Genomic DNA, 20,161 nt, shown 5'->3' on the forward strand with positions numbered 1-20,161 from the left:
TTTTTATTGTATTGCGAAGTCAGATATAGAGAGGAGAGACAGAGAGGAAGGTATTCCATCCTATGATTCACTCCTCAAGTGGCTGCAATGGCCGGAGCTAAGCCGATCCAAAGCTCTGAAGCCAGGAGTTGGGGCCTCTTCTGGGTCTCCCACACGGGTGCAGCATTCCAAGGCTTTGGGCCATCCTCGACTGCTTTCCCAAGCTACAAGCAGGGAGCTGATGGGAAGCTGGGCTACTGGGATTAGAACCTGCACCCGAGGACTTTAGCTCTTAGGCCACGGTGCCAGACCCAGCACTGCTGCTTCTGGTTGGCTTGGGGAGCCCAGGGGATTGGCTCTGGCTTTTACCCCTCCCCCCCAGTACTCCCTGATCCCCTGCTGTTGGGGCAGGTGAACTCTCTGGTGGGAACTCTTGGGAGGGATACTTGGCCAAGCCAGACGGGCCTTACACAAGCTCAGGATATATGTGGCAGGTGGCCCGGTCGTCACCTTGCTGAAGATATGGCTTTCCTCTTCATCGTAGCTTACATGTAGTTGGGAGTTGGTGTTTACCGATTCAAAAGGAGATTTATATTTTACATGAGGAAGGAGAGATGGTGATCTCCCATCTGCTGGCTCACTCCCCAGATGCCTGCAATGTACAGATCTGCCTTGTGGTTGTCTGGGACCCAAGTGGTTGAACCATCACTGCTGCATTAGTGGAAATCTGAAATGGAGTTGGGAGCAGGGACCTGAACCCCACCGCAGGATGCGGGCTCCCAGGCAGTGTCCTAATCCAATATGCAAAGTGCCCTCCCTCAGTATCTTGATTGAGAATGAAATCTTCCTCCTCTAAACTACAAACATTTCAGGGCTTCTCGAAGCGGGGTGGAGATAGAGATACCAATTATGTCCTCCATGCTGATCTACCAGCTGCTTGTTAGATGTAACCGAGGAGGAGCTGCCCCTTAGTGGGACTTTTGCTGTGAATCCCAGGGCAATGTCAGGAGGCAGGCAGTTGAGGTTGGATCTGTAGCACCAACCCTCAGTTGTCCTGATTGGGCATCTCCAGCTTTTCTCACAACCTGGGAGTGATAATAACTTGTGAGGTTATTTGGAGGATCAGAGAAGCAAGATCCTCTGTGCAGCTTTACTTATGATTTGGGGTATGTCCTTCCCGTTCATTGCCAACGTTTGGGAGCCTAGTTCCTCTTGGCTGCTGAAGTCAGATGTTGTCTCCATCATAGGCTCTTCCAGGAACTTCTACAGGGACCGTGCAGGAGCCTCAAGGAGACTCCTCGCTTGGCCATCTTCATGCCAATCTGTTGTGCTGCTTTCCATCTGTGCTGTGAGCTTCCAGAGCTCCTGCATTCCCTCTTGCTGTCCAGCCTCCAGCCCAGGCTCACTGTCCTAGGTGATCAGTCGATGGGTGAATGCTAGCCAGTGCTGACTCACAGAATTCCTGTGCAGCAGACACCGCTGCATTCAGTTGAAGACAACATTATGTTCTTTGACTTTCGTGATGACCATTTTCTGATTACTTTGTCTTTTTATTCCTTTTGACTGATCAAGCAAGCTGGGGATAGTTGGAGCCCCAGGTGCTTAGTATGATGTCTGGTGTGAAGGAAGCTGGGAGTATTCCCTAGTTGGCTACCTTCTGCTCACTAGGTTTAATTTTATCTTATTTTATTTTTTAAGATTTATTTTTATTACACATTCAGATATACAGAGAGGAGGAGAGACAGAGAGGAACATTTTCTGTCCAACGATTCACTCCCCAAGTGACTGCAGTGATCCAAAGCCAGGAGCCAGAAACTTCCTTCAGGTCTTCCATGTGGGTGCAGGGTCCCAAGGCTTTGGGCTGTCCTCGACTGTTTTCCCAGGCCACAAGCTGGATGGGAAGTGGAGCTGCTGGGATTAGAACTGGCGCCCATTGGGCCCGGCGCAGTGGCGCAAGTGGTTAAAGGTCCTCGCCTTGCACGCCCGGGATCCCATATGGGCGCCGGTTCTAATCCCGGCAGCCCCGCTTCCCTTCCAGCTCCCTGCCTGTGGCCTGGGAAAGCAGTCAAGGACGGCCCAAAGCCCAAAGCTATGGGAACCTGCACCCGCGTGGGAGACCTGGAAGAGGCTCCTGGCTTCGGATCGGCATAGTATCGGCCCGTTGCGCTCACTTGGGGAGTGAACCATTGGACGGAAGATCTTCCTCTCTGTCTCTCCTCTCTGTATATCCGCCTTTCCAATAAAAAAAAAATAATAATAAAAATAAATCTTTAAAAAAAAAAAAAAGAACTGGCGCCCATATGGGATCCTGGTGTGTTCAGGGCAAGGACTTTAGCCTCCAGGCCATGGCGCTGGGCCCTCACTAGGTCTTAAATAATGGTTGGGAGGATATGAGTGTCCTAAATCCACTGGTGGGCTGAGGGCCTGAAGGAGTTAAAGCTCCTCTCAGAACAGCCCAGGCCACTCCTAGGAAGTAGCTTCTGAGACAGGATGTGGTGAACCAGTGGTGATGAGTGCATCCTCCTCTGGAAGAAAGGGAAGTAGCTGGGGAGGAGTGAAGAGGAAGAGCTTGGTGGACAGGTCTTAGATCTGCTGCTCTAAGGGCTTGCTGTTTTCTAAAACTCTAGGCTGACCTTGCAGAATTTACACCCAGAGGGACCAAGAACTGTCAGGTGCTCCTGCCACTGCTTTGCAGAGATGTCTGGTTTTTCCCAGAGCCACAGCCAGGCAACTCAGGCGTCACATGCAGTGCACTGTTGCCTTTGTAGATTTTGGTTTCTTGCATCTTGATCACTGGTGTATTCTTTAATGCCCTTTGACAAGTCACAGGGAGATGTCTACAATGATGCTCTTTTCAAGGTAGAAGAAAGATACGGGTCTGTTTATGTTTTTAAAGAAAAGTACTCTTGAGTGAGTTTACCCATTTATGCATCTCAGGATACATTTCTACCTAGTCTTGGTCCATAACAGCCCCTGTGATCCAGGGCAGGGATATGCTCCCATTGAATACAGATAAGAGATGGCATTCAAAGTCAGCGGACCAGTGAAGTTGATGGGGACTCCAGAGCTCCTGATTTCCAGCCCAGGGTTGTTTTCATCATCTCGGTACCTTTTGTTATAAACATAGTTTATATAGTGCAGGAAAATGATGGGCAAGAGAGTATAATTTTGCAAACAAAAATAGCCCTGGAGAGTCCAGCAGTGAGGTGGCTTGGGTGACTGAATTGGGTGAGCACCAGTGCTGCTGGGAAAGCACTCACTACACTTTTAGATAGCAGTGCTAGTGAGGAGTGTTGGGCATGGCATGTGGGCAGGGAGCCCCCTGCCTTTGCTGCTGCAGGTACACAGAGTTGGTTTGGCTTGGCTGCTTGGATGATGGAAAGGCTAAGGACCAAAAAGAGCCATTCCCAGTGGGCTTCAGGGACCTGGGAAGCTGGACTGAGATCTCAGATTCCCACCTCACTCTACACCCCTGAGAAGCCGGCCTGAGTTTGTGTCATTCTTGGCTGCATTTCATTGAAGGATTCAAACTGATTTTTTTACCCTCCCCCAAAATCTCCTTGGTATGAGGGCATGCATGAATGCTTTAGCCCTCAAGCTGCATATTTAAATTGTGCCCTGGTTGAGCTGCAGTGTCTGGAGTGAATTGTGAATGTTTCAACATGGAAGCAGCTCTTCTCACGGTGTTTTTTTGGGGAGCTGCCAAGCACTTTTCACTGAGCCTGCATATCCCAAGGCGAGTGATGCTGGTGTTCTGGGCCTGGCTCACTTAAGTGGCCAACCTGTCCCGTCTACCTTGGCTGCATCCATATTGCCCCTTCCCTCAGGAGCTGGAGCAAACGGGAAGACAGAAGTGTAGCGACAGAGCAGATAACCTAGTCTAGACAGGAAGAGACATTTGTGGGCATTTGCAGTTCTCATACCTCCCAGCATCTGCCAATTTGTAATTTTATGTTTTTAGGTTTTACTTGGTTCTTTGAAAGGTAGAGTCTGAGAAGAGTGACAGAGAGAGGTCTTGCATCCCCTGGTTCACTTCTCAAATGGCTGTGACTGCCAGGATGGGACTAGGTCAAAGCCAGGAACCTGAAGTCTGTGAATCTCCCGTGTGGGTGGGCGGCTGGGACACAAGCACTTGAACCATCTTTGCTGCCTTCCCAGGCACACTGGCAGGGAGCTTGATCAGAAGCGAAGCAGCCATTGGTGCTTATGTGGAATGCTGGCTTTGTAGGTAGTGGCTGAAGCTGCTTTGCCACAATGCTAGCACCATCTACTTATTCATAATTCTGAACTGCATCATTTGGTGAGAACAGATAATCTGAACAAGCACAAGAAGCTATTCCTCATGCAAATTCTCACTGTTTTAGTTATTGCAGTCCTTACAGTAGGTTAGAACCACTTTGGAGGATGCTTCAGCCTGGTTGGGCAATGCTGAGAGCACACTACTGCTGTGTGACAGGTGCTTGAACTCTGGTGGAGAGCAGGGTGGAGCCCAAGGGAACCCAAAGTGACTGCCGGGGCCTTGAGACAGAGCTGTAGACTGTTCCCCTAGTTGGGACTTTGTCCTGCCTCAGGGTTCTTTAGCCTCCCATATTTGCATGTCATGCTTGGCCTTTGAGTCGTCTGCCTCATGATCCCATCACGACATTATACTGTTGAACTTGCAGGACCCTGTTCTGGGTTCCTGGCTTTGCTGTTCAGCCGCGTACAATGTGACCCTGATGCTGGAGTCTGCTGGTTACCTTCAGCTCGTCCTAAGAGTGGCTTTGTAATCTTGTCTTCTGTAGTGCCTTCTGATACTAACTCCCCAGAGTTATACTATATGCCACAGGTTCAGGACAGACCCCACTGGATTGCCCTTATTGCAAACATCAACCGGCAAGCCTGTGGGTTCCCAGGCCACAACAACTTCTGATGAACTCAAATTCAAGGCTTCCCACTACCCTTTTAGTACATCATAGAATTCAGGAAAGCATGCACTTGTGGTTGTAATAAAAAGACCCGTTAGGAGCAGCCAAGACAGGTGTTTGGTGTGGTGTAGGGGTGGGCATGTGATATGCTGATTAAGACACCGTTTGCAACCTCGTGCATCCAACACTGGGCTGCCTGGATTCGATGCTGGCTCGGCTTTCTGCATCCAGGTTCGCATTCTGGCTTCCTGTATTGCACAACCTTTCAGATAGCAATGAAAGGCTCAAGTACTTGGTCCCTGTCACCCACTTGGGAGACTCAGATAGTGTTATGGATGCCTGGCTTTTGTGGCATATAGGGAATAAAGTAGTGGATGGAAGATCTTTAGCTGGTTCTATGTCTGTCTCTCTGTCTTTAAAATGAGAAAATAAAAATTCACTTAGCCTGAGGTCTGGGAAGAGACCCTGTTATAGGCCCTTGTATCCTTTCCTGGTGTCACTGGCTTAGGGTGTGGTTCACCAGGGGTGCTCAGGTGAACTTCAGTGTTGCTTTGTTTGGAGATACATTTCATAGACATTATGGATTGAGTCATTAACCTCGTGTTTGAATTCATTTTCTAGTCTCCGTCTTCTGTGCAGATTTGGCTGATATGACATGATTGAAGTCCCAACCCCCTAATTCCATAATTGGTCTCCTTGCTATGGCCACCTCCGATCCTGTGTTGTCTCCTGGGGTCTGACTGTATAGGGGCCCACTGGAAGTCCCTTTGTGGGTGTAAGCTGTCACTGATGATCGTGACTGCTGAAATTTCTATTAATTGGAAAAAGTCCCAAGGTTTAGAGGCTACCTGGCAGACACTGGGGGACATAGGCCAGTCCAGTTCTTTATCATACAGTGTCCTCCTGCCTTGAGGCTGCGTGTCCTCATCTTTGTGACTGGTAAGCAGCAGCCCCTTGAGAACTGTCATCTCTGCTTGTCTCCCTTTTTTCACCATCCAAATGCTCTCCTGGATCTACATGTCTAAGTCTCCTGGCCACTGGGTGTCTAGGCTGTTATCTGCTGTAGCTCTCCTTGCTGTCTTCCAGCTTTTTCCCCTGCCCCTTCTCCCCATCTGGAATCTTCCTATTATTGTCAGATTCTTGGTTTCAAAATGTAAAACTGATCTGGTCACTTTCTGGCTTCAGGATGTAATGTTCTAGAACAATGTGTGTTCTATTAGAATTCCATTTTTGTAAAACCAAACAAGACATATATACTTACTAGAAGTACACTGAGATAACAGCTGGAAGGCTCTATAGCCAACATTGGTGACAGTGGTTACTTGAGGGAAGGCAAGCACAGTTTGATTTTGTGGGCTCTATATTTCTGGGCTAATGGATGTAATGAGCATATACACACACACACACACACACACACACATATACACACACACGCATACTAGATTGGGAAGGCAGGTATACAGAGAGAAGGAGATATATAGAGAAAGTGTTAGAGTCCGGGCTAAAGCCCTCGAAGTCAGGGTGAGAGCTAGTCAACCCCCAGAGAACGACAGAGTCTCACTGGTAATGCAAACAGCAAACAGAGTTTATTGTGCCAGCATGCTGGGCCAGACTGCACTGGGGCACACAGGCCAGCCAAGCAGGGTGCCGAACAGCCCAATACAGAAGCTTATATAGGCCCTTTTGGGCTCGGAAATACATCGAAAGTAACAACCTTAGACATGTTCATTTTTATGGCTTCCAGGCACAGGGAACCTGTTCTGTTCCCATACCCGCTATCTGTATGGCTCATCCCATTCTCACACCCTTATCTTCCTCCTGTTCCTGGGACTGGAGAAGAACTGAGCCCTTCCCCCCTCCACCCCCAACTGGGTTCACAAATTTGCAGGGCAGCAAAGAACAGATTAATCGCTAGAGCGGAATTCTCCCAAAGTCCAGCGCCTCCTGGCCTAGCAAAGTAGCAGTTTCTTCAGCACAAGGGAATCTCACACTGCCCAACAAAAACATCCTCTTCTAGCATTCTAATATCTAATATCTAATATCATAGCATTTACCTATACTCCAACAAAAGATCTTCCATCCATTTGCTCACTCCCCAAGTGACCACAATGGACAAAGCAGAGCTGAGCTGATCCGAAGCCAAGAGCTTCCTCCAGGTGTCCCACACGGGTGCAGGGTCCCAAGCCTTTGGTCCATCCTTGACTGCCTTCCCAGGCCACAAGAAGGGAGCTGGATGGGAAGTGCAGCAACTGGGTTATGAACCGTTGCCTAAATGGGATCCCAGCAGATGTAAGGCTAGAATCTAGCCACTAGCCTATTGTACCAGGCCCATGTATCACTTTCACCTGCCTGTAAAATTATAGATGTTGTCTACTGACGACACGTCTAACCTGACCCCACGCCTTACTCCTAAGCATATTGTGTTGTGCTCCTCCGGTCTGATTGCACTCTCTGAGTGCACCTGTTGTCTGAGCACACATGATAGTTTGTAACATTCAGGGCCATTTTGCCCCACTGATGCCCCAGGCTGGACTACTCTCCCCTTCCCTCCTATTGTGGAAACCAATCTTCTCCAGGACTAGACCTGGGCATTTCTTTTTCTGTCATTGTCAATACTCCGTCTTTGATGGAATTGCTATCTGTTGCTTTGTTCCTGAAGCAACCTGGGCCCACCCGAGGCAGAGCATTTTGGCTCTTCCTGTCCCATGATGGTAGCTGTACTTGTTTGGATCCTTTCCTGTGTTTAGCTTATATTGTGATAACCTCCTTGCTCTGTGTGGAACCAGTGTGCAATTTGGCCCCCTTCCCTTGGTTTCCACCAAACAACAGTACAAACAAACTACACACAAAGTTGTTTGTGTGCTTGGCAGATTGGGCTGAAGGTGTGGGGCAGGGAGGATGTGGTATATGACAGCGGTACAGACAGCTTGAAACCTGGAGGTGTCAGGTATGTTTATCAGGTGTGGTTGGTCGTAATGGGTTCTTGCCATCCCTTGAGTGTGGCAGGCCAGCGAGTTGGGGGCAGGGTCCCCTGGAGGTTCTGAGTGCTTGGGGCTGAGCTTTGCTGATCCTTCCTGTGCATACTTCGAGTACGGAGGAGTGGCAGGTGTGATAGGTGACAGCCTGCTCTTGGAGGGAAGGAGAATTCAGGTCTGAGAAACAGAGGATTTTGAATGTGGACCAGAAATCCAGGCTCATTTTGAATACTTCTTTTTTAAAAAAGACATTTATTTGAAAGGGTGACAAGGGAGAGACAGAACTCTTCCATTCACTGGTTCACTTCCCAGTAGTAGGTTGGGTTAGGACAAGCTGAAATCAGGAGCTGAGAACTCTGTCCAAACCTCCCCACGTGGGTGGCAGGGATGTGGGCATCTAGATCATCATTTGGGACCATCAGGCACACTAGCAGTAAGCTGAATCAGAACCATGCAGTGGCTGAGACTCAAACCAACCAAGTGATTAAAACCAAGTGGCACCTTAACCGGCTGCCCTGTAGTGCCCATGCCTTGTGTTTCTTGTAATGGCACTTTCCTGCTCATCGCTGTACTTCAGGGTGTTGGCTTGGGGACTCTGGGTTCTGGGCCACGAGGCTAACATGGTGGTCGCACTGACTCCTGTGCCTTTCCTTCATTGGAGAGAAAACCTCCGTTAGAGAGCAATGTGGGCCTTTGTAACACAGGGACTTCCTGAAGATCTTGCTCTGGGTTTGATTTCCAAGAAAGTGAGTAATGTCAAACATGCGATCACCTGTAGTAAGCAGACCAAGGCACCTTGGCTGATCTGCTGCAGCTACATGTTCATCAGCTTTCCTGCCTGGGTTGCTTTGGTGTTCTCCTCCTTCCCGTGCCCCCTCCCCTCTGCCATGGTCACGCCTCAGGTCCCTTGTGGCCACTAGAACTTTGACTATTCACTGCTTTTACCCCTGTGCTTTAACCAGGACAGTATCCTGGCCCTTGTCCATCCACTGCAATCAAAATGTATTGGCCTTGGACAGTCCCCTGCAGAGGGCTCATCTTGGGGCACTATGGGGTTTGAATATGATGTGGCCTTCAGATATCCCCAGGACTTTAAACTTCAAAGTTGGGGACAGCTTTATGGTGCACCAGGTTAAGGTGCCACTTGCATGGTCACCATCCCATGTTGGAGTGTGAGTCATGTCCCAGCTCCTCTGTTCTGTTCCTGCTGTCTACTGATGTGCCTGAGAAGGCTGCTGCCACTCATGTGGGAGACCAGGGTGGGAGCCCTGGTTCCCAGCTGCAGCTTGGCCTAGACCTACCTGTTGTGACATTTGGGAGAATGAACTAGTACATGGAAGATCAGTTTTGTACTTTGCCTTTTAGATAAATAAATCTTTATTTTAAAAGTATATAGTATAGATGGAGAAATCCACCATGGGGAGAGGGTTCGGGGAGGGGTGGGGGGAATCTCAGTGCCCATAACACTATGTCACATAATGCAATGCAATTAATAATTTAAAAAAAAAGTATATAGTATATACAAAAGTACATATATATATATGACATCCTATATTCAGGCCCTGCCATCCATGTAGGAAACCTAGAAGGAGTTCTGGGCTCCTGGCTTCAGCTGGTCCAGTCATGTCTAATGGAGCCATTTGGTGAGTGAACCAATGGATAGAAAATTGATTCTCTCTCCCTCTCTCTCACTCTTTCTCCCTTCTCCTGTTTATATTTCAGATAAATTATATTTTTAAAAAGTAAACCTCTAGAGTCATAATTTAATAATACCAAGCCTAATTCAGTTCTGGTGTTTAAGAGGTGGTTCCTATTGAAGTCTTGGGATTGGAAGGTGGTTCTTACAAGTGTATTGTTCTAAGGGCTTGAGTTTGGGCTCAGCCTCTCTTACTTTGCTGGCTCTGCCACCCTTTCCTTGTGTATACCATGCCACCTGTTATGGGCGTCTAATGTGCTGTTTGGGCTTGGCACAGTAAACCTCTATGCTTTACAAAGCAAGGCTGCCTCAGGTATTTTGTACTCTTTAGGGAAAGGTGACACAGTGGGCAGATTTAATTCACTGTCCTTTGAGGAATGCTTTACATTTTAGCAGAACACAGTTCTTTACCCCAGGTATAACTCAGCAGTGGGGAACTGCCTGAGGTTAGGGATGAGCTGGTCTGGAGTTTTGTTTGAAACACCTGCTCTTTTTCATTACAGGAGGCAGTTCCTACTCTAACCTTGGCTTAATCACCTGCCTGTTCCTGAACCTTGATCTCTGTTTCTGTCAAGTAGGAACAACATACTTGTATAATTTTAATGTGGAAATTAGATGGGCTGAGGGCATCCTGTGCCCAGTGTTCAGCAAGCTGCATCTGGTTTCATTGTTTAACAGGTTGCTGTCCCCGTCACAAGTTAATGTTACATTTTGTCCTTTATTTTGAGATTTTTTTAAATACTTATTTTATTTTTATTGCAAAGGCAGACATACAGAGAGGAGGAGAGACTAAGAGGAAGATCTGTCCTATGAATCACTCCCCAAGTGACCACAACGGCCGATTCTGCGCCGATCCAGAGCCAGGAGCCTAGAACTTCCTCCAGGTCTCCCACACAGGTGCAGGGTCCCAAGGCCTAGGGCTGTCTTCCACTGCTTTCCCAGGCCACAAGCAGGGAGCTGGATGGGAAGTGGAGCTCCCGGGATTAGAACCGGCGCCCATATGGGATCCTGGCGCGTTCAAGGCGAGGAATTTAGCCACCAGGCCACGGCACCGGGCCCTGTCTTGAGATCTTCATTCCTTTTTGAACTCCATAAAGTTGGCTTTTTTGACTTCTGCAGAGAAGACCACTTCATTGGAGCTAATTTCATATGTGACTGTCATGAGACACTTTGTCCCATGGGCTGTCAGGTATTTTGAACAACACTTGATAAACTCCCTTCCTAGTTCAGGATATTGTGTATTTGAGAAGGGTCTACTGTTGGGAGTGTGTGGTCCCGTCATGCAAGTAGTCGTGTGCTCCCTCTCGCTCTCTTTCTCTGTGTTTAAGTGTATTTTTCAGCATGACTCTGAGACGCATACTGTGGGAAGGTAATTTACATTATTTCAAAAGCCTGTTTGAGTCCAGGGGGTAAGTTTGTTTCTTACTCATTTTGATTCTTACTTATTTATTTTAATCAGACCTGTTTATCAGCCTGGAAGCTACCCGATTTAAAGTGAAACTAAAGATTAGTACCCATTCTAGCTCTCTTCTTTTTTTTAAATTTCACCCACCCGGAACACTATGTTTGGTCTCTTCTGTGTTGCTATAATAGGATCCTTGCAGCTGAGCAACTTGCATATCAAAAAGTTCATTGGGCTCATGATTCAGGTGGCTGGAGGTTCCAAACAGGCTGCATGAACCATTTGGAAGCAACCCTTACCTGAGCCATTGCACTTGCTCTTTGCCTAGGTCTAATGCCAGTTCTGGCTTTCTGGCTTTCTGGCTCTTGCTGGAGCTGATGCTGTCTGCAGCCAGAAGCTTCTTCTGTATCTGCCACAGGGGTGCATGCTGGAGCCCAGGTACTTGGGCTATCACCCACTGCTTTTCCAGCTCATTAGCAGGAAAGCTGGATCGGAAGTGGAGCAGCCTGGAACTCAAATCCATATCCATAAGCATAGCTGCACTGCAGGCGGGTGATTAGCTAGCTGTGCCAGTGCCAGTGCACCAGCCCCTTGTTTTTGAGTGTGGCTGGCATAGAAGTTGACCTTTTCTCATTTGCTACTTTAAATGTGTCACTACATTATCTTTTCGCTTGCATGTTTCTGATGAGAACGTTGATGGAATGCCTTTTTTATTCCTTGCCTATGATATTTCCTTTTCTTTTTCCCCTGTGGATGAATGTTTTCTCATTAGTTTTTTTTTTTTAATATTTATTTTTGGGGCCCAGCACGGTGGCGCAGTGGTTAAGTCCTCGCCTTGCACACCCGGGATCCCATATGGGCACCGGTTCTAATCCCGGCGGCTCCTCTTCCCATCCAGCTCCCTGCCTGTAGCCTGGGAAAGCAGTCGAGGACAGCCCAAAGCTTTGGGACCCTGCACCTGTGTGGGAGACCTGGAAGAGGCTCCTGGCTTCGGATCGGCATAGCATCGACCGTTGCGCTCACTTGGGGAGTGAATCACTGGATGGAAGATCTTCCTCTCTGTCTCTCGTCCTCTCTGTATATCCGCCTTTCCAATAAACAAAATAATAAAAATAAATCTTTTTAAAAAAGAATTATTTATTTTTATTGAAAAATCAGATTACAGAGAGAAGGCGAGACAAAGATCTTCTGTCTGCTGCTTCACTCCCCAAATGGTTGCAATAGCTGGAGCTGAGCCAATCTGAAGTCAGGAACCTGGAGCCTCTTCTGGGTTTCCCACATGGGGGCAGAGCCCCAAGACTTTGGGCCATCCTTCGCTGCTCTCCCAGGCCACAGGCAGGGAGTTGGATTGGAAGTGGAGCAGCTGAATACAAACTGGTGTCCATATGGGATCCTTGCACATGCAACGCAAGGACTGTAGCCACCAGGCTGCTGCTCTGGGCTCTCCACTTTTTAAAGATGTATTGATTTCATTGAAAGAGTTACAGAGAGAGAAGGAGACAGAGAGAATGTGTGCCCGTCCTCTGGTTCACTCCCCCAATGGCAATAATGACTGAAAAGGAGCCAACCTGAACCAGGAGCCAGAAGCTGCTTCTGAGTTTCTCATGTGGGTGCAAAGTCCTAAGGTGTTGGGCCATCTTCGCTGCTCTCCCAGGAGCTGGAGGGAAAGTTGCGCAGTCAGAACACGAACTGGCACCCGTATGGGATGCTGGTGCTTGCAGGCTGAGGATTAGCTACCTGAGCCGTTGCGTTGGCTCTAGATTTTTTTAAAACAAATTTTTGGTCATTATTTTCAAGATTTATGAGTTATGGGATAGAATAGGGAAGGAAAATACAGACAATTCTTTTATCCACTGATCACTCCTTGAATGGCTACGACAGCCAGGGCTGGAGCCATCCTCTGCTGTTTGTCCAGGTGCATTAGCGGCTAGCTGGATTAGAAGTGAAATAGTCTGGGGCCTGGTACTGTAGCCTAGTGGCTAAAATCTTTGCTTCCAAGGATGCCATATAGGCACTGGTTTGTATCCTGGTTGCTCTGCTTCCCTCCCAGATCCCTGCTTATGGCCTGGGAAAGCACTAGAGAATGCCTCAAAGCATGGGGACCCTGCACCCACATGACAGACCCAGAAGAAGCTCCTGGCTTCAGATCAGCTCAGCTCTGGCCGTTGTGTCCACTTTTGGAGTGAACCAGTAGATGGAAGATCTTCCTCTGTTTCTCCTTCTCTCTGTAAACCTGATTTTCCAATAAAAATAAATCTTTAAAAAAAAAAAAAGAAGAAGTGGACCAGCCGGGACTTGATTTGGTTGTTCATATGGGGTGCTGCTATTATAGGTGGTGGCTTAACTTGCTAACGCAACAACTCCAGCCCTAGTTCCACAGGTTATTTTTCCATTCTGTTGAGTCTGTGGATGAGCCTGGTAACTTCTGATCTTGTAAAAGTTTAGCATTTGGGGCGTGGCATCGTAGCCTAGCAGCTAAATTCCTTGCCTCGCCCCTGCTGGGATCTCATATGGATGCCAGTTCTAACCCCGGCGACCCCACTTCCCATCCAGCGCCCTGCTTGTGTCTTGAAAAAGCAGTGGAAGGCAGCCCAATGCCTTGGGACCCTGCACCCACGTGGGAGACCCAGAGGAGGCTCCAGGCTCCTGGCTTTTGATTGGCTCAGCTACAGCCATTGCAGCCACTTGGGGAGTGAATTAACAGATGGAAAATCTTCCTGTCTCCTCTTTGTGTATCTGGTTTTCCAATAAAAATAAATAAATCTTTAAAAAAAAAGTTTGGGCCAGCATGATAGTATAGTGGTTAAAGTCCTTGCCTTGAGTGCCCGGGATCCCATATGGGCGCTGATTCTAATCCAGGCAGCCCCACTTCCCATCCAGCTCCCTGCTTGTGGCCTGGGAAAGCAGTGGGGGACGGCCCAGAGCCTTGGGACCCTGCACCCGAGTGGGATACCTGGAGGAAGTTCCTGGCTCTTGACTTCGGATTGACTCAGCTCCAGCTGTTGTGACCGCTTGAGGAGTGAATCATCGGACGGGAAATCTTCCTCTCTGTCTCTCCTCCTCTTTATATATCTGACTTTCTAATAATAATAAAAAAAACAAATCTTTTAAAAAAAAGTTTAGGGCCCGGCGCGGTGGCACAATGGTTAAGGTCCTCGCCTGGCACTCCCGGGATCCCATATGGGCGCCGGTTCTAATCCCGGCAGCCCCGCTTCCCTTCCAGCTCCCTGCCTGTGGCCCGGGAAAGCAGTCGAGGACGGCCCAAAGCTTTGGGACCCTGCACCTGTGTGGGAGACCTGGAAGAGGCTTCTGGCTTCGGACTGGCATAGCATTGGCCGTTGTGGCTCACTTGGGGAGTGAATCACTGGACGGAAGATCTTCCTCTCTGTCTCTCCTCTCTGTATATCCGCCTTTCCAATAAACAAAATAATAAAAATTAAATCTTTAAAAAAAAAAGCTTAGCATTTTCACCTGGCTCTGATTTTGGTTTGCATTTCTGGCAAAAATCCTTATTTCATAAGTTATGTTGTCCACAGTTGAAATATTGATTAGTTATTCTGATGTCCTTGTCCAGTAGTTTCAATGTCTGGGTCATCTCTGAGTCTATTTCTCTTGGTTTTCTTTTCTTTTCAAAAGAGAGACAGAGTTCTTTCAGCTGCTGGTTTGCTCCCCAAATGGTCGCAGTGATCTGAACTGGGCTAGTCCGAAGCCAGAAGTTTCTTCTGAGTCTCCCAAGTGATCTCAGGGACTCAAGTCTTTGGGGGCATCCTTTGCTTCTTTCCCTGGCCATAAGTGGGGAGCCGGATGGGAAGTAGAATATCCTGGACTTGAATCAGTGCCCATATGGGATGCCAGCCTCTCAGGTGGAGGCTTAGTCTATTCAACTATGGCACTGGTCTCATGGTTTACGTCCCAAACTCCTGCCATAACCCATGCTGGGTCATACTGAAGCAAGGGCCTGGAGCTCATCCTTTCGTATCTCCTACCTGATTCCTGGAGGAGCCATGCCCTGCTGCCTGCCAGGGTGTGCATTAGCAGGAAGCCAGAATTGGAATAGAGCTGGGACTTGAACCAAGGTCCCACACAGGCAATGGGTGTCCCAAGCTACATCTTGTGCAAGGTTTGGGCTCTGAGTCCTTCGTGGGAAGCATTCTTTGGCGCAGCCCTTCCTCTCCCGTGCTTTAGGAGGCACTGACTTCAACAGGGATTTATTTTTACCCAGTGCTGGTTGCTCCATGCGCATCATGCCCTGAGTGCCTGCTCTCCTCCACTTGCTGACAGATGTGTAGGTGGGAAAGCCTCGCAGCTGTCCTTCCTGGAGGCAGCACCTAGCCCCACGCTTGGGGCCATGGTGGATGTGGGAAGTCAGCTGTTCCAGATTAGCATTGGTTATTACTTCCTGCCCTCCACAGTTACCCCATTCTTGCCTTTCCTTTAAGAGTAGATTGTCTTCCATGTCTCTTCTGAGAATGTGTGCGTTGTGGCCATTGGTGAAAGAGTGAGATGAATCTAGAAGCTGGGGTAGGTTAAGTCCAGATGTGCATATAGGTAAGGGGTGGTTGTAGAGATTGTATCCATTTTTTTTTTTTTTAAGATTTACTTATTTGATATGCAAAGTTAGAGAAAGCGTGCTCTGTTGTTGCTGGGCCATTCCTTAGATGGCTGCAAGGGCTAGGGCTGGGCCGTGCTTGAAGCCAAGAGCTTCAGCTGGGTCCCCAGCACGGATGGAGGAGCCCAAGCACTTGGATCATCTTCTGTTATTTTCACCAGGCAGGAAGCTGGATGGGAATTGGAGCAGTTGAGCCTGGAACTAGTGCCCATATGAGATGCCAGTGCTGCAGGAGGCAACTTTATCCACTACGCCACTATGCTGGCCCCAGTTGTAGACATTAAATGAGAGGGAAGCACACAACTTGATGGAGTTTCAGAAACTGAATGCACCGTGTCACTGGCACTCAGGCCTGCCCTTCCCAGCACCCTGGGATTCCTTATGTTAGACAGGGGTCTGTGACCAGGGAGAACTGAGATAGAGAGAGTGAGTATGTGTGTGTGTGTGTGTGTATGTAGAGAGAGTGAGTGTATTGAGAGGGACAGAGGGGGAGGGATTGAATAAGGAATTGGCTCACAACGTCATGGGACATGGAAAGCCTTGAGTCTGCAGGTAGACCAGCAGGCTGGAGTGCAGTCCAGAGGAGTCGGCATCTCCCTCCCCCTGTGGAGAGCAGTCTGTGTCTGTTCAGGCCTTCAGCTGCTTGGCAGAGGCCCACCCACATCATGGGGTGGCGGGGAGTCATCCACTTCAGCCACAGTTCACCAGCATAGACATTAATCTTGTTTCCTACCCCTGCTTCTCAAGCCATGAATGCTGCACAAAAATACCCAGAACAGGGCCTGGCATGATGGCTAAATCCTCGCCTTGCAAGCGCCAGGGTCCCTTATGGGCACCAGTTTGCGTCCTGGCTGCTCCATTCCCCATTCAGCTCCCTGGTTATGGTCTGGAAAAGTGGTGAAGAATGACCCAAAGCCTTGGGAAGGTGCCCCCGTGTAGGGAAGAAACTCCTGACTCCTGGCTTTGGATCGGTTCAGCTCTGGCCATCGCAGCCATTTGTTAAGTGAACCAGCAAATGAAAGTTCTTTCTCTCTGTCTTTCCTAATTTGCATAAATCTGATCTGTCTTTCCAACAAAAATAATTTTTTTCTTAAAAAAAAAAAAACACGCTGAGCAGTGTTTTGACCTGGTATCCTGGCACTGCGATGCCATATAAAGTTCACCATTACAAAGTGTCCCTGGTTTCTGCCCGTTTCCTAGCTTAGTGGCATAGGTTAGTTTTGCCCTTTTTGAAAGTTGATGTAGATGGCATGAGCTAGTCTGTTGTGTTTGGTTTCTTTCTCAGGGCCCTAATGCACAGTCCTGGACTTCTATTGCCTGGGTAGCTGCACTGCTGCACCGCGCCTCCTGGAGTAATCTGCAGGGTGGGGAGTGGGAGGGTGCAGGTCACCTGCCTCCCCGTGTTGTCCCAGCGGGCCCTGGTCAGTGCACCTGCAGTTCCCACTCCCTCACCCAGGTGGATGGAATCCAGGAGTTGATGAGCTGAGCCTTGGACCCCTCTGCCTTCCCTCTCCAGGTCCATTCTCCTTCACTGCTCTGGTACTCCACCCTGCAGTCCTCACTTCATGGGTTTGACTGCTGAGACCCTGATGCCCATGCTTGACTTTGTTCTCCTTACCCCCTCGTGCAGCCACTCAGCTCCTGGACTTGAACTTGTCATTGCCTGTTTCTGCACCTGCCCCCATTCCCATCTGCCATGTTGGCAAACTCAGGCTTCAGGGAGACTTGGGTGACTTCCCTTGTATGTCTTTTATATGTGTGGAAACTGGGGAAAGTGACCCATCTGTGATCCTACACCTGGGGAGTGGCAAAGTGTGTGAGTCAGGATCTGTGGCCAGTCTGTTGGCTTGGGTCTCTGCCTCTCCTTGCCTCTCTCTTCCATACTGCCTGGCTTGTTTCCTGTCCGGTAGCATTCTCCCTGGGTCAGATGCTACCTACCAGGTAGGCCTGGCCCTTTCTCTTCTCCCAATGTGATTATAGAGGCTTGCTGCTCCCATCCCCCGCCAGAGCTGGCAGCAGCCAAGGGGGTGCCTTGTACGCAGGGATACCCCAATTCTTTTGGGTATGGTAGGTTAAAGAACCCCTTCTTTTGATAGAGCCTTACCTCTATTTTCTTCTTCAATGGTTTCTTGGGCCAGCCTTCAAGTTCAAAGCTTGGAGGAGCCAGTGTGGACCCTGGAAAGGACCCTGTGTTGGAGGACTAAGAGATTGCTTGCCAGGAGCCGTAGCATGTTGTTCCTTCTGGGCCTCAGGTCCCCCTTCTCCAGGACTACATCAGATCTCTCCTTACGTTGCGTTCTGTGCAACTTATTGATTTGTGCCACTTAGCCCCATGTGGCAGATTCCAGCTGTGGGTGCCTGATGTGGTTGAGCAGATGGTGGAGCTTGTGGGAAGGAGGGGCTCTGGCTCTCAGGACCGCCTTTACCCACCCTTCTCATTGTGCTGCCTAGTGCTGGCAGGGTGCACATGACAAGCCTTGTTTTTTTCTCTTGTGCTCCATTGTAAACCCATAATCTTGTATCTCTGTGACTGTGTGTTTACTGTCAGCCATAGCCATGTGCTGTGCTGTGCAGAATGTGACAAGAGTTCCTGGAGTGCGAGCTGTGCGTGTAGTGGAGATGGGCTGTGCTGCCCGAGCTCCCAGAGTGTCATTTCAGTTAACTAGAAGGCGAAGAAGGAGGCAGGTTCCAGCCCTCTGAACAATGGCAGTTTTTGAGGGGGCCCCTCCTTCCTTTCCTCCTTGGCTTGCAGCATTTCACCTTGTCTGGGTGACTCCGGCTCCAAGAGGAAGCAGCACTGACCACCACTTGTATTATTGATGTTATTGATTGCTTTTTAATGAGAACTGAAAGCCACTGCTATCCTAAGGTCTTCATTTCGCCTTCACACGGTCTTGGGTTTCCTTAAAAGGATTCCTGAAAACTTGGCCAGTGCTCTAGGAGTCATTCAATTAAAAAGGAAGGATTGGGCTGGTGCTGCCCTGCCTTTCCCCAGTTCCCTTCCTCCCCCATCAGCATTAGTAAAGCAATACATCAATTGTGGATTTTTCCTGTTTGTTTTGTTTTGATCCTCTCCCTGTAAACTTTGGGTTGTTACTCTTTCACTGGTGAGAAGGCTGAGATGTGACAAGGTTACATGATCTATCCATGGCCACAGAGCTAGTAATGAGCAGCTCAGGACTCCACAGTGCCTGTGACTTGTTAAGTGCTTTGTGGCCCAGCTAAGTCAAGCCAGAGCAGGAGCCCAGCACTTCCTTTGGGTCTCTATGTCAATGGTAAGGGTGCAGGTGCTTGAGTCTTTATTTGCTGCTTCTGAGGAAATGTGCAGCAGCAGGAAGCTGGATTGGAAGTGGAGCAGGCAGGACTTGACCCAGTCATTCACTCTGATGTGGGATGCAGCTGTACCAAGCTGGTACCAAGTGGCCAGCTCCTAAAACTAAATACATTTTTGTAGAGAACACAGTAGGGGCCCTGCCTGCTCCTTCCTCCAGTCAGTATGTGATGCAGTCACCTGCTGTGCTGTGGAACTTGAGAACGTACCACCTCTATCTATCTGACTGTGTTGGTGCCTGTGGTCTGGCCTGTTCCAGCCCTCATTCCCACAGGCATATCATTTGTCTGATTCCTGGCTGTGGTTGTCTTGATTAATCTGGTGCCTGAACTTGATCACATCGGAAGTGAACATTTCTGCAGTTGTGTTTTAGCTCAGAGCTGGTTTGGTTTTAGCTCAGTGGGTTTGGGGGATTTCACTATGTGTATGGTGTGAGCTTACCAGTAAAAACCAACAGGAGAAGTGGGACTTTTAAGACAAATCAAGTGGCTCATTCTGGAGTTTTGTAGATTCTTTGGTTTCTCTCATGACTTTGTAACGTGTTGAGAGGAACGTAGTTCCTTCATTTGACACAGGGGCGCTAAAGACCTGAGTGGGAAAGTGTGCTGGGTGACTCACGGGGACAGCCGGGGTCCTGGGGCAGGGGTGCTGGTGCTGAGATGTGCTGCCTCCTTGGGCAGGACCAATCTGGAGGCCTTGCAGAAGAAGCTGGAGGAGCTGGAGCTGGACGAGCAGCAGCGGAAGCGACTTGAGGCCTTTCTCACCCAGAAGCAGAAGGTGGGAGAGCTGAAGGACGATGACTTTGAAAAGATCAGTGAGTTGGGGGCCGGCAACGGTGGCGTGGTCTTCAAGGTCTCCCACAAGCCGTCCGGCCTGGTCATGGCCAGGAAGGTGAGTTTGTCTCGATGGGAAGATGAGGGAATGATCACCTGGGAGAGCTGGAGGCTGGGACCAATCCTTCTTACCCAGGAACTTTGAGCTATACATTTTGAACTCCTGTTATCTCTCAGATTATGAATAAACACACTAATGGCCGTGTTAATGTATTAGTCATCATTCTCAGTCTGGGAGGGAAGTGACCTTTCGTCAGCTGTCTGTGTGCCCAGGAGAGGGTGCCGGGGGGCCTGTGTGTCAGTTACCAAGTGCCAGCGAAGCTGCTTTGGATCTCTCAGCCCCATTGGCACACACAGCACCAAGTACCAGTTGCCGCTCTGCTCCCTGGCCCCAGCCTCACCAGTGCAGTGCCTGTACCTCCCACTGTG

The 20,161-nt window shown here is 49.0% G+C and overlaps 1 protein-coding gene across 1 annotated transcript in view; it reads left to right on the forward strand.

Annotated features, from left to right (window-relative positions):
- The window catches only part of MAP2K1 (mitogen-activated protein kinase kinase 1), a 65,471-nt gene that overhangs the window by 17,581 nt on the left and 27,729 nt on the right, over positions 1-20,161 (forward strand). Inside the window, exon 2 of the mRNA XM_040969935.1 lies at positions 19,580-19,790. Coding sequence (XP_040825869.1) covers positions 19,580-19,790 — 211 coding nt within the window. The remainder of the gene's footprint in view (positions 1-19,579; positions 19,791-20,161) is intronic.

This window comes from Ochotona curzoniae, unplaced genomic scaffold (genome assembly GCF_017591425.1).
Source record: "Ochotona curzoniae isolate NIBS_2020 unplaced genomic scaffold, NIBS_Ocur_1.0 scaffold_4701, whole genome shotgun sequence".
NCBI classification, from domain to species: Eukaryota; Metazoa; Chordata; class Mammalia; order Lagomorpha; family Ochotonidae; genus Ochotona; species Ochotona curzoniae.